Below are 14,627 nucleotides of genomic sequence, written 5' to 3' on the forward strand. Positions count from 1 at the left end.
AGACTACCACAATGTGTATGGCATACTCCATCTAGTTTCATTTTCTTTATCTCCCATATAAAATAAGAGGGATATAATAAAAAAGGGCAAAAAAAAAGAATTTTGCCCACCAGTTACCAGTAACATATTAAGAAAGCTAGTTCATTTAAATATTAGACAAATCACCAAGGCTTCAAATAATCAATTATTTTACAATCCCATTAAACATTACAGACCTTCTATTTCACTTCCAATGGTTATCAAAATTATATTCTTACACTCTTTTTCATCCCTTAGAAGTATATGGCCTACATATGAATCAAGGAAGTAAATAATCTTCAAGCCAAAACAGTTAGCTTTTACTTTTCTGAACTGCAAGAAGAGTCTGCACAGATGCAAAGAAGACACTGAAACAAGACCCCACTCTGAATTACAGAAAGTTAGTGAGCAGAGCAGTTTCACTTTTCTTTTCTTTTTCTTTTTTTAAGGGAGATGAAGCCGACTTCACAACAGCCATGGCGCAGTATGATAAAGTACCTTAGCTGACAGTAACTGAGGTATACGTAAAAGATTCCTTCCTTGGGGACTCAGGGACCCCACAGCTACCACATTCCTCTGAATACTTGAGGGAAGACAATCTTTTAGATTAGTCCTTTAGGCCCAGTCAAGAATGGCTGCAACTGTGGCTGAAGAGCTATGAACACCTGCTGCTTGGGGGAGCTGGGCGGTTTCCGTCCTCCACATACTGCCTCCTAACTGTCTGGAACTCCAGCTCTAGAGAATCTGCTGCCCTTTGCTAGTCACCATGAGCACCACACACATGTGCGTACATCTACATACATGAATACACAGAAAAACAGATAAATCTTTGTTGGAGAGATGGCTCAGTGGTTAAGAGTTCAATTCCCAGTAATCATATGGTGGCTCACAAATCTTCTAAAAACTAATGTTTACTTATGACAGAGCTTGTAGATAATTTAATGGGAAGCATTGTGGAGGACCTATACACTGGATTCAGTGTCTCTGTATGAAACTGGAGATGGAGAAACACCAAGGGAGACCAGTGTGGGGCCAGCTGCATGGGGCTTTCCTGTGCACAGTGGAGGGAGCACAAGGCCCTGCAATGAGAGGTCAGGCACGGACATGGAAAAGGAAAACAAATATACAATATATAAACTTTTATGCTTTTCCTTATTTATTTTATGATTTAAAGTTGAAATAGCTAGCCTTTCTTTGTTAAAAAAAAAAAAGCCACAGAATCAAATGTAGTCTATGAGGTCCCTATACTAAGTGAAAATTAAATTGTGAAGGAACTGAGGTCCAGAATATGTCACTGTGATTCAAGGTCTGGTCTGAGAAGAACCAGGAACCAGTTCTGGACTGCAGGAGACCCCAGGCGAGCGGCGGCACAGTTTGTTCTCCAGCATCAGCGCAGAAATGCTCATCTGCTCACCTTCTGCTGCTCTGTGTCCTACACAACGAGAGAGGGACGGGATCAACTGTCCTGTTCTCACTTCTAGAAATAAGCTACTCTGTGATGGTAACCAGAGGGTAATGTGTACAATAACAATTCAATGCATTTCTTTTGACTTTATATTTTGCATTGTTCTTTGATATTCTAAATCTCTTTCCTATTTGGTTGTTTTCATGTTAAATTATAGCATGATTTTCAAATATTTTATAGGATAATATTTGATGAAAATTCAGGGCAACTTAAAACAGATACTTGTTCTCCTATTTAATAAGAAGTAGTCATACATCCAAGGAAGATGAACTTAATTCTAACTGTAAACATCCCTGTTCTAAGCAGAGAGCTCAGTACCATTAAAATGTACAAAAGTGTACAGAGCAGACATTGCTGCATCATTTTTATATATAAAGTAATTTATCTCATCAAAAACTGAGTTACTACATGAAAGAGACTGGGCATGAGAACTAAGATAAAAAGTCAAGTCTTGTGATTTTCTTTCTTGCAATATGTATCAACATGTATCTGTAATCCTCCTCAAAGACTGGGTCCTTCTCACTTACTCTTCTCATTACCTTCCTCCCTGAGCCATGCATTTAAGCAACCTACTCAGTTGCCTTGTGAATTGGTTTCATTTCATGTTTTAGACAGCAAGGAATGTTCCCAGAAGCTACACTTTCAGATAAATGTTCAAGTTGTGATGCTTACAACACACAGGTTCATCCTAAGCCTTGCAGGAATATTAACAACCTTATATCCTAAAGACACATGCAATTTATAATGTCATATGACTCAATGAAATCAAGATATGATTTAGGAGGTGTAAGAAACTAGTTTATGGTTTTTCAACTGTTGGTTTGCTGAAATGTCCTTGGTACATGTTTTTAAGTCCTATGAAAGGGTGACCCAGCCACCCAATGTGACTGAAACATTCCCTGTTGCATGATACCACTGCATATTTCATGACACTGAGACATATGAATATTTTTTAGCCGATTACAATTACTATTCTAAATAGGCTTGAAGGTAGCAATAAAAAATAAAATCACTGCAATAACATTACCATTTGTTAAACTATGCCACACAATGAACTAAGAACAGAATATGTACATTGTCTGTTTCTCCTGACCAGTGCCATCCCCATGTCACAGGTAGAGAAATAGAGTTTAGAGATTAAGAGTAACTTGCTTAATACATACGGCTATAAAAAACAGCTTGGATTAGAACTCAATACAGATTATCTCTAAATCTAGAGCTCTTACTGGGTTCTGTTCAATGCCTGTCTCTTCAGTGGACCTACAGCATTTTAAAATACAGAAAAATATCCAATGTAATACACTGTGTCTTTACTGTTACCATCCAACAAAGTGTGTTATGACTTGCCTTTTCTCAGTATGATACTTTCCAAAAACTTTAAAATTTTCTATTTTAATCTTTCTTATATTTGAAAAGTTATTATCAGTATACAAATTCTGAGTGGGCAAAGAAATTGTTTTCATTTGGCCTGAGAAGTAAGATCCTGTACTATGTACTAAGGAAGTACAGCGTTGGTTAATTCCCCTTAGAATGGCTGAATTTCTCCACAAATGACCAGATGGTACAGTCATTTCTTCAAAAGCAAACAAACAAACCAAAAACAACAACAAAAAAAATCAAACAAATAAGGAAAATGACATTTTGAAGTTGCCTTAGGCTACACTGTCAAGTTATGAGGCTAATTAAAATCTGGACTTCATTACTTAAACAAAACAAATACCATTTAAAAATATTTATAAACACAACTAATATGATTATATTGAAAACAACTACGTACATCTTTATTTAAATGAGAATTGCCAATAATACAGCTGCTATACATAAAGGTATTGGCAGAGGCCTCATTCCTGCTAGAAGTTGCTCCAGGAGGGCCGGGCATGAAAAAGGCCAACAGCATATTACTTTACTATTTAAAAACTTGTTGACTTACAGATTATTATTTACATAGACTATACTGGAAATCATTTGTAATTTATTATTATTAATTGTCAAAAATGAACTCAAGTTGGTAAGCTAGTCTTTATACTTCTAGGTTTTAGAATAAGGAAGTGAGACCTAGTGTCACATGTACTTGCTGATATAACTAGCACAATTGGGATCACTAAGTCATGAAGACTGGAAACCACACTTTATAAAACAACATGGTTAATATAAAAACTGTCACACTTTCCTTCCCTCTTCATGTTTTTAATCAGATGTAGATAAGTAGTAGATTTTTCTTGGCACATGTTCTCGTTAAAATCTAACAAAATTTATATTTCATATATATGTGTGTATATATATAAATGTATGCCAGGTGTGGTGGTAAATAGCTGACTACAAGCTCTTGAGAGGAGGTGGCAGGAGATGGCACGCTTCAGGTAAGCTTGAGCTACACATCCCCAGACCCTTTCTCAAAAAAAAATATATATATATATAGTATATAAAATACATATACATGTGTGCAAATATATATGTCATATACCCGTGGATTGACAACAAAGTCAATTTCACAGCATGCCCTTTTCTAAATGATGCACGAAAGCAAATCCCTAAGGAACCCATGAGGGGCAGCACTGTTGTCACTGCATGTTTGGGGAGGAGCTTGGGCTACTGCTGAAGATTTCCTAGGAGCAGTGACCACCATTTCCATTTCTCAAACGACCCACGCTCACCAGACCGTGACATGACTACTGCAGGAAATCACAGCTCAGTTCTGAAGAGCACCAGTCCTAACACACACGTGTACACACACACACACGTGTACATGCACACACGTGTAGATAAACACACATGCACACATCCACGTGTGCAAACACACGCACTTTTAGGCATTCTGAAAAGTAAGAACAACACAAATTAGGAAGGCTATGACTCATGCTACTGTGAGTTTCTGAGTTTGTTTTGTCCTTATCTTTGATTTGAGAGTGAGCCTTGAGCTGTGTGCACAGCTATGGGAAACAGATAATCAAACAGCAATACAAACTTCTGGGAATTAAGATCCCTGTGATTTCAGGAACCTTCTAGCCTTTTTCTTAACTTTGTGCTGAGAGCCAGTGTGTGTATGTGTCTGTGTGTGTGCATGTGTAGAAGATGGTGGCTAAGCTATAGTGGCAGCAACAATGACATTTAAGATTTTAAGTCACTATTACACTTGGTAAGTATAATAAGGCCAATATACACATACCTGAGATGGGTAGAAATATACAAGTTTTCCGATCACATGGGAAGAGGCTGGATGGGATTAAGAGCTCTGCTGCACAGGATTAAATGTAACAATGGAGCACAGGAGGGGCAGAGAGAATGGTGTAAACAATTTTGAATAAATGATGTCTCCAAGGCCTTGCATTTAAAAGAAACAAACCAAAAACCCAATTTACAGAATCAAGAAGCTCACAGAACCTAAAAATGAATAAATTCAAAGAATGCAGGTTCAAACACATGATAATCAGCATGGAGAATAAACAAGGTCATGAGAAGAGTTACAGAGAAACAACTGGTTATGGATTTAGAAACTGACTGCAATAAACACAGACTTCTCATTAGAACCTGTGGAGGGTGGAAGGAAAGCCTAATTTACCACTAATAAAATTAGAGAAACCTCTGTATCAGGCTGTCTGACACAGTGTTTCTAAAGTATCTGAGGTCATTCAAAGGCCTCCTGCACACCTCATCCCATGAAGACCTACATCCCTAAACCTTTACCAGGGACACTCAGTGCAGTTATCAGTGAGATAGCTGAAGGCAGAAGCTAGGTTTCCCTTGTTACAGGTTTCCAGGAATCTGCATCTGTTTCATAAATGAGCAGAGTGAGAGCACAGGAAGGGACGGGGCCTGAGGCGTTAGGTAGAGGAAGAGAGACAGTTCCAAAAACTGCACTGATAAGTTTACTAAAATTACTTTGAGATACAACGGCACATCCCACAAATGTTCACCAGAGTCTGACCACTGCAGCACCAGTCCTCATTATCAGGACCTCTATGTGGCAGAGAACGACGCCATCCCACCCTCCAGGAAGCCTCAGGACCACACTTTAACTAGGGTGATTTCATGTGGGAACAGTCTGAACTCTAGACGCCTATTGTCTACGATGACTAGCACCCTGGCATGGATTGTTTTGTCTTTTTAACACAAATTAATGAATAAAATGAATTAGATGTCACATCATGAGTTAAATAAAGTCTTCGATAATGCTAATTTTGTTTTATAAGTTTGCCTCCTGATATACAACCATGACCAAAAGCTACGTGGGGAGAAAAGGGTAGATTTCAGCTTCCAACTTCCAGTTTATCCTGAGGGTCAGTCCAACTGGAACTCGAAGGCAGAAAAAAGCAGAGACCATGGAAGGGTGCAGCTTACTGGATTGGTTTCTTGGACAACCCAAGGCACCTGCCCACAGGTGTCATCACAGTAGGCTAAGTCTTCACGCATCAACCATTAATCAATGAAATGCCCCCACAGTCTTGCCCACAGGCCAATCTGATGGAGGTGTTTTCTCAGCTGAGGTCCCCTCTTCTCAGAAAATTTATGCTTGTGTCAGGTTGACAAAAACTAAATACTATTCTTAAATAAATCATTTATTTTTATCTTCTTAAAGATTATTCTCTAAACATAATGTGCCCTTTAAAAGAGGGAAACAAAATTCTTTGCTACACAGGACCCTCCTATAAAGGATACATAAATATAAATATATATGATATACAACAGTATTTGCAGTAGTGGCTTATGACCATCATGGAAATCAATAAACAATTATAATAAATGTGTTTTAGTTAAAAACTAACTAAATAAATACAAAAATTATTCTCTAAACCCAAATAATAACTCCTTAAGAACTGTAGTTTGTTCAAAACATTGATTTAATAAAGCCATTGAGAAGATTATTGTTCTAGTCTGCTTTCTGTTGTGGTGGTAAACCCCATGACAGAAGCACCACAGGAAAAAAAGGGTTACAGGTGATGTCCATAACTGAGGGAAGCAAGGAAGGAGTGCAGCCAGGAACCCGAGGCAGGAACTTCAGCAGGGACCCCAGAGAACACTACCTACAGGATTGTTCAGCCAAGGCTTCTCTGCTCATGGGTAGAACCACCCACAATGGGATAGGATGTGCTATATCAATTATCAATCAAGAAACTGCATCCAGAGACGTGCCCAAAGGCCTGGTTCATGAAAAATTTCCTCAGCCAAGTCCACTCTTCCCAACCAGCATATACATACACGTTAAATTCACTACTGCTTGGCTATTACTTCAGTAAAATCTTCATTTAAATATCAAAAAAAATATGAACAATGTAGAAAGATACAACCTGCTTTTTCTCTGATTTTTAATGTCTGCTACTTTTGAGTGTTCCTCCTAAATTTTTTTGCAAGGCTAGCTTCCTTCTACCAATCCACTTTAGATAAGGACTCTTGCTTACAACTCAAGCCCAGAGTCAGCCACTTCCATTTCCCTCCTCCCTCCCTTCATCCCCATGAACGGTAACAGAATAGCCATCCACGGTTTTTATGTGTAAAATTCTACCTTAGGATGACTGCATTCTTTTAGGAATGTGGGGAAGTGCTTCACACTCTCTGTTCTGATGACTAAATTAATAACAGGAGCTCATCAGTTCATCCAAGTGGACAAGCTGAACTTTCCAAAGTCCAGTTTTGAATTGACAATTTCAGTAATATTTAGTAAAAAGTCTTTAAAACACTAAGAAAACTAGTGTTTTCTTGTGTATCAAAGAAAATCTGTATCTTCAAAAGTCAATGGGGCTATTAAACTGGTCCACTGCTTGCCTAGAGATTTTAACCCAACATTTTTGAGGCTTTCTAAGCAGTATGGATTAATTATCGATTATAGCTTTGAAAAGGTAGAAAGATGAAACTATAGACTGGAATCAATTGTCCTTGTTGACAGCATTTGTAAAATCCCATTTAGAAGATGAGGAAGTGAAACACAAGAAGTGAAGAGCCTGCACAGGACAGATGCCAGCTCATGGCAGGGCTGATAATGAAAGTCCAGCGTTCTGTTTCCAAGCTTAGTAATCTTTCTGCCACACAACAGTGATGAAATCAGTAATAATAAACATTTATTAGGGCCGCTTATGTACTAGACTTAATGCTAGAAAATATTAGGATTAGTACCTTAGAATATTGACAATTATCTCTTTTCATCACAACTGTCCTATCAGATAATTCTACATCCTATAATAGCACCAGAATGTGAAGGCAGATTTGTTATATTGTGAAGACAGGCTGTATTAGATAATCACATAACTGGACACATTTAACAGACAAATGGGGGAACCATTTGTACAATCTGTGTGGAAGGAAGTCTGGAGGAGACAATGGCTTCACAGCTTTCCTCAGGCTGTAGCTGTTCTCACCACAGCTGTGACTCTGGGCAATTACTTCTCTAAACTTTCCTTTCCTAGTTCCTTCATCTGTAATAAGAAACATAAGATTCCTCACAGAGTTGTTATTATTAGGGTGAAATGAAAGAATGTATTAAAACAGGACAATTCTTGGTGGAGTACCCAGTGACAGTTACAGTTGTACTTTAACTACTTGAAGTTTTGGTTTCTAACACATTTCCTCAAAGTGCTACACTAACTTTTAAGAAACATGATGTTCAGAGAGTCCAGTTTTATCCCATGCTTTTTCAGTCACAGTCCAGCTGGCCTTGGTGAGCTCCCAGTAGATCAGCTCCACTGTCTCAGTGGGTGGGTGCACCCCTCGTGGTCTTGATTTCCTTGCTCATGTTCTCCCTCCTTCCACTCCTCATTGGGACCTTGGGAGTTCAGTCCAGTGTTCCAGTGTGGGTCTCTGTCTCATGGCGAGCAATGAGGGCTGATGAGAAGCCAAGGACAATGGCTCGGGGTTTTGATCCTACTACATGTTCTGGTTTTGTGGGAGCCTAGCCAGTTAGGATGTTCACCTTCCTAGACATGGACGGAGGGGGGAGGACCTTGGACTTTCCACAGGGCAGGGAACCCTGACTGCTCTTTGGACTGGAGAGGGAGGGGGAGAGGAGTAGAAGGAGAGGGAGAAGGGTGGGAGGAGGGGGAGGGAAATGGGAGGCTGGGGGGAGGCGGAAACTTTTTTCTTTTTTTTTCTTTTCTCAATAAAAAAAATAAAAAAAAGATATATATGCACAACAATAATAAAAAAAAGGAACATGATGTTGTAAAGTATATACTACACTAGTAGTACTTGGCTGTAATCAAGAATTGCTGTATTTGGATCACGTAAGGGTGACTAGCTCCAGAGGGTCATTACACACAAACACAGGCCCATGACATTTTCTCTAGCTTCTCCACTGTGATTGGGTCCTACACCTTACCTCCAACCCATGAAAGATATACCTTAATCTTTCCTTATTCTTTATTCTAAGAAGATATTATCATCCAAATATGTTTCTTTGCTTTCAGCTCTTATAACCTTGAATACAAATTTAGACAAAAAGACATAGACATATGGTTTAGAAATATACTAATAGAATAGATTAAGTCAAACCTATTTCTATATTTTTGAAAAAGTAAAACCCATCATTGGCAGTTTCCATTTGTTACTATGGACTATTTGCTTGCCTCATGTGTGTGTGCGCACGCGTGCACACATGCATACACACACACTCACAGCATACCCATAGGAGCTTGAAGTAAGTAAAGAGTGTTGATGTGGTGGGATTCCCCTCTGTATGCTATAAATATGTTTTATTGCCACTGGTTAATAAAGAAGCTACTTTTGGCCAATGGTTTAGCAGAATATAGTCAGGCTGGAAAAGATATATAAAGAGAGTAAGTGGAGTCACAGAGAAGACATGTAGCCACTGCAGGAGACAGATGCCTGATGCCAGTCAGAACCTTACCAGTAGGCCACAACCATGTGACAATACACAGATCAATAAAAATGGGTTAATTTAAGATGTAAGAGCTATCTAGAAATACGTTTAGCCTATTGGCCAAATAGCATTGCAATTAATATAGTTTCTGTGTGACTATTTCAGGTAGGGGAAGCCTAGAATGAACAAGCAGACTCTGCATACAGAATATGAGCTGTGATTTTGGCTATCTACAGTGCAAGTTTGGGAAGATGCTAGAGATGTTCCTATCAGCTCCTGCCTGCCCCCATTCTTCCCTGTATTTCCCATTTATCCCTTAGCAGAGCCACTGAAGATGCCTACCTACATAAGAGACTGTAGTTAAGTGACTTTGAGGAAGTGATGGGAATTAAGATTTGCTATTCTAATCTGTACCAAGTTCCAACCAAGGCTAATTCGAACTGTAAAGAAGCATCAGTTAATTAGGCAGAAGTCCTCAGATAAAAATGTAAGTCCTGAGCTCTCCAGTGCCTTGAATTAGATGTAATACACCTATTACATCACAGGAACTCATGAAGAGAATGTTTGAAGAAGGAAGACAGGAGTTGCCAGTTAATAACAAATAATTCCCAGAATAGCAGACCTATTTTGATGGCATTTACCAATACCCACAGTATAAATACTCAGCAAGGTTGATTTAAATTGTCAGTGGTTTAATAGTTCTTTAGAGGTGAACAGTTGGCCTTCAGATGCCTAGTATGAGCTCCCAGCTCGATACTATTCGATAGAGGACTACAGGAGAGACCAGGAAGCAGTCTTGGAAAGAGCCTGTTCTACACCCTTGGCCTGAGTCTTCATCCTTAGCCTTGCTATCTGTTTTCCAGTGATGTGCTGTGTAAAATGGTTGTGATATTTCATCTTCATTGTCAACTTGAATGGACTTGGAATCACCTGGGAGACACACCTCTGGGTTTTACTGTGAGGACATTCCAATGATTTACCTGAGAAGGGAAGATCCACCTGAATAGGAGAGGTACCATCCCAAGGCTAGAGTGGGATTTCAAAAGTAAAATGGGAAAAAGAAGAAAAGGGGAAGGGAGAAAGTACATGGAGTACCAGCATCCATCTGTGTGCTTTGACTGGGAACACAGCATGACCACCACCTCATGTCTGGGCTGCCAAGCCATGGTTGCTGTGATGGACTGACTGCATGTATCCCCTCAAGCGGTGAGCCTGAAGCCCTTCCTTTCCTAAATTGTGCTTGTTGTATCAACAAGAATATAGCTCAATGGCTTCTCTAATGAGAAGAATTAACCAGTCTGACTTTCAGACAGCTCAGTTCTCCAGATGTCTCACTGTTGGCTGCCATCTGTTAGGTGTCAAACTCTCAGGTGCTTGCTAGGTTCTTCTTCAAGTCTTGACTCACACACCTAGACACTCATTCTCGGGCTTGCTGCCAAATCTCCAACTCTATATTAGGAAAAGGGTCTCTTACATTGTGTTCGGTTCCATTTCCACTGGCTCTCATTATTCAGTGCTCATACATCTTAACTGTGAACAGCTCATGTTCCTAGATACAAAGAATTTCAGAAGTTCTATATAATAATATATGGTTATTATAACATGATACTATATAAATGCTGTCCATTTATAAGGAAGGCATGGTAGGGGCTGTGACTAGTCAATACCATTAATAAACTTTTTCATAAAAGGTATACACATCTTAGTATTCTACACTTTAATAGTTTTTCTTGATTGCATGTAAACTTATTCAATTGTAGTGAGATGAACAATAAACAATAAGCCGGGCGGTGGTGGCGCATGCCTTTAATCCCAGCACTTGGGAGGCAGAGGCAGGCGGATCTCTGTGAGATTGATACCAGCCTGGTCTACAAGAGCTAGTTCCAGGACAGGCTCCAAAACCACAGAGAAACCCTGTCTCGAAAAACCAAAAAAAAAAAAAAAAAAAAAAAAACAAACCCCAATAAACAATAAACCTTTTATTCTTCTTTTCTTAAGCAACTGTACTAATGTGGATGCCCTACCTATGGACTGTTACCAGTAAAAACTGCTATGATTCCCAAACACTAGACACTGTAAGTACTTCTACAGCCAAGAAAGAGCCCATGTCATTAAATTATTGAGGAAAATGATGAAATATTCAGGGGCGCGATGAGAATACTAATGGTAAATATTTATACATTTTCCCAACTTTTTTTAAACTCAAGTCAGTTGCAGACATGTATTTACCATACTCTGTGAAGAGGAAGCATGTCTGATCCATTGGCTGTTCCTGTTTGATCATCTTGAAACCGGAACTAACCCTACACCTAGCAGTGCGAGCGACCCTTGAGTATATCCCAAGGCTCTTACCTGCACACTTGTAGTCAGGGGCCACACCTTTAAGCACAGCGTCAAAGATGGACATTTCCACTCTCTGTTTCCTGTGATGACAACTCAGAAGCAAGGAAGGCTGGGAGACAATCAAGTAGAGAAACGGATGGAGCTCTATGTCACCGGTTCCTCTTCGGCCAGGCTGCCTGACAACAGTGACACCAAGTGCTTGTCTAGCAGATGACCTTGTGGATGCATGTAGGCTTTCAAGGGAGAGAACCCTTATTTTTTTTCCTGAAGGCAAAAAATTGCTACCACTTAAGAGATCTTCAGCAGTCACCATGGAGATGCATGCCTGGTTAGGCTTAGCTACATCAGCATCAACTTCTGGGAGGTTTAGGGAATTCTTGCCTGTGGTCCCATCCTCCTTCTGTTCTGGTACTGCGGACTTGGGTAAGGGCACCGAGGAATAGGTCATTAGTGAGATCCTACTGGCCGTAATAAATATGTCGAAGGGAATGAAGTTGAGGTTCTTCACGATGGAGGACTGGTGGGAGGGCCGGGCTATGCGGTGCTGACTGGCGCCACTGCACTGCTCTATCTGCACAATCTGGATTTTAACGCTGTCACTGCCTATTCCACTGTCCTGAGCGCCGCTGTGTCGGGAACAAGTTTCAGCCACGCCTCCATCAAATGTGTCCATTTTCTTATGTTCTTGTTTAGAGATCTAAGAAAAAACAAGCAGATATGTCAAAGTAGTTATGTATCAAGTGTCACTATATGAACAATGATATTTAAATAAGCTGTTTAAAGGAACGTAAAATGGACCTAGTACATCTTAAAGCCACAACAACCACAAAAGCTATGTGAAAGTTCCCTACCCCAGAATCACCTCATAATCTAAGGGAAATCTTTTTTTTTTTTTTTTTTAAGAAAGGGCCTTCCTTGCTCCTTGGCCTGGGCTAGCCTGAAACCATGCTGTGCAGACTGAAATTCACAGCAATCCTTATGCCTCAGTTTCCCTGATAGTCAAGAAGCCTGAAATCAATGCCAAGAAATTCTTGAAAACAAATATCAAATTTCCTTCATTAAAATGTACTTCTGAGTGTCATTGTTTCTCACTTTATATTAATACAAATCAGCTTTTAAAATGCTACTCCAAATAATTACTTTAGTAATCTTAAAATAATCCCCCAAATTATATAATAAATGATTCCAGCCTCCAATCAGGGTTATTGTTGGTAAACATAAATTCCACATGGCTGCAGATTTTACTGTGCTTTTCATCCTTATTATAAGACTAGTTTATAGGATTTTGAACAAAAAGAAAAGGAAAATAAAAGAAGTTCAGACTTTGAAGGGCAAAGATCAAATTAAAATAACTGCATGACATTTAAAAAGATGTTAATTTATCTTTTTCTACAACAGGACTTGGGAGGAGGGAAAGGTGAATCAACAACTCAGTACTGAAGGCCTCTGACTCCCTGTGGAGAAGGAAGGCCATGTTGGTGGCAGCAGATGGGCAGAGTCCTCCGAGGCTTCAGCTTCTCTTTCCAGGACCCCTAACAACCTAGTGGGCACTGGGTGTTTCATTTGCTTCCCTTTGAAGTGATGCAGATTAATCCATATAAACATGGAGAATCCATAGAAATAAGGAAAGGAAAACAAACCTTCCCTAGTCCCACTGCATTAGCAAGTATCATCAACAGGATAACATATTCAGTATTTTTTTCTGCTGCTCAGGCCCTTTTGTGATTATAATTATATTGAAGAGACAAATTTGAAACCCATTTCTATCCTTGTGCGTTGCTTTGTTTCTGTGGCAGGGTCTTGCCATGTAGCCCACACTTGCTGAGTTCTCTAGAGTCAAGCAGGCCCCAAACACACACACAGTCACACAGTCTCTCTCTTTCTCGCTCTGTCTGTCTGTCTGTCTCTTGCCTTAGCCTCATCCATGAGTACCTTTTAAAAGAACCTGTAAAGAGCTGCACACAGTTGATTTAAAAGAGTAATTTTTCAACAATTTCTACATAATTAGAAGTTTGAGCTTTTAATTCTTGCCAATAAACATCCGTGTGAAATGGTAAGAACTTTCAGGGCAGGTTCCCAGGAGTGAAGCTACAATGTAAGCAGCATGAAAACCTGTGAGGTCACCGAGTATGTCCAACCTTTCCAGAAGGACTGCATCAGGACCACGGCAGCGGGTAACAGAGGAACTGTCCTAAAGCTCAGTGTAACCCCAAGTGTTATCTATCAGTCTTTAGATTCCAATTTGACTGGTTAAAAAATATTTTGTCAAATGCTTCAGATTACTGTAAGCTGACTGCCGAAGATTCTTGGCTAAAGTGTTAAATAGCAGATAACAAAGATAACAAGGGCACACTTTTGAAAGGCTTGCCAACAACGGTTATCTTGACTCTGGTAAACTGAGAAGCACAAAATGTTATCTATTTGAAACTAAGCAGTGTATCCCTAGTCTTAGAGGGAACCATGTTTTCTGAAGTCACTCTACCTATTTTGTGCTCTTGCCCTAACCCACACTGCACTGTGCTGGCCACAGCTGGCAAAGGGTCAGCCATCAAAACTTGCCCTTTTTGGTGATCTTAGTACATCACACAATTCTCCTACAGCATAAATTATATCACGCTAAAACACGCTGTGGTATTAATATCAGATAGTTTAGAACAGTATGGTGAGATGGCGGACTACATATAAGCCAGAGTTCCCACAACTGCTGTTTCTCTGTGATATCCTGCGTGTGCTAATGCAATGGATTTCTCGCATTCACGTGACACAGGGGAGAGGAGACAACACTGTGCTGCACTGAGTGGCTATGCTACTGTTTACATTGTACTGTGTTCTGTGTCCTTATTTTAGTGTGCACTCCTTCTTGCAAAAGGCTTGTGGCAAACAATACACTTTTGTGCCCACAGCAGCATTCTACATATTGTATTTACTACTTTTCTTGATTGCATTATTTTCTCCTATGTTGGTTAATCATGCTCCCAAAACAATGGGCTGTTA

The 14,627-nt window shown here is 39.6% G+C and overlaps 1 protein-coding gene across 3 annotated transcripts in view; it reads right to left on the bottom strand.

The window, feature by feature from the left end:
* Vps13b (vacuolar protein sorting 13 homolog B) overlaps positions 1 to 14,627 on the bottom strand; it is a 470,084-nt gene that overhangs the window by 163,621 nt on the left and 291,836 nt on the right. For all 3 annotated transcript variants that reach the window (XM_041637454.1, XM_041637453.1, XM_041637452.1), the window contains one exon: positions 11,643 to 12,330. In XM_041637454.1, the coding sequence (XP_041493388.1) occupies positions 11,643 to 12,330 (688 nt within the window). The remainder of the gene's footprint in view (positions 1 to 11,642; positions 12,331 to 14,627) is intronic.

The sequence above is a fragment of the Microtus oregoni genome, unplaced genomic scaffold (assembly GCF_018167655.1).
Source record: "Microtus oregoni isolate MIOR12 unplaced genomic scaffold, Mior012 000053F_ref0000044, whole genome shotgun sequence".
Taxonomy (NCBI): Eukaryota; Metazoa; Chordata; class Mammalia; order Rodentia; family Cricetidae; genus Microtus; species Microtus oregoni.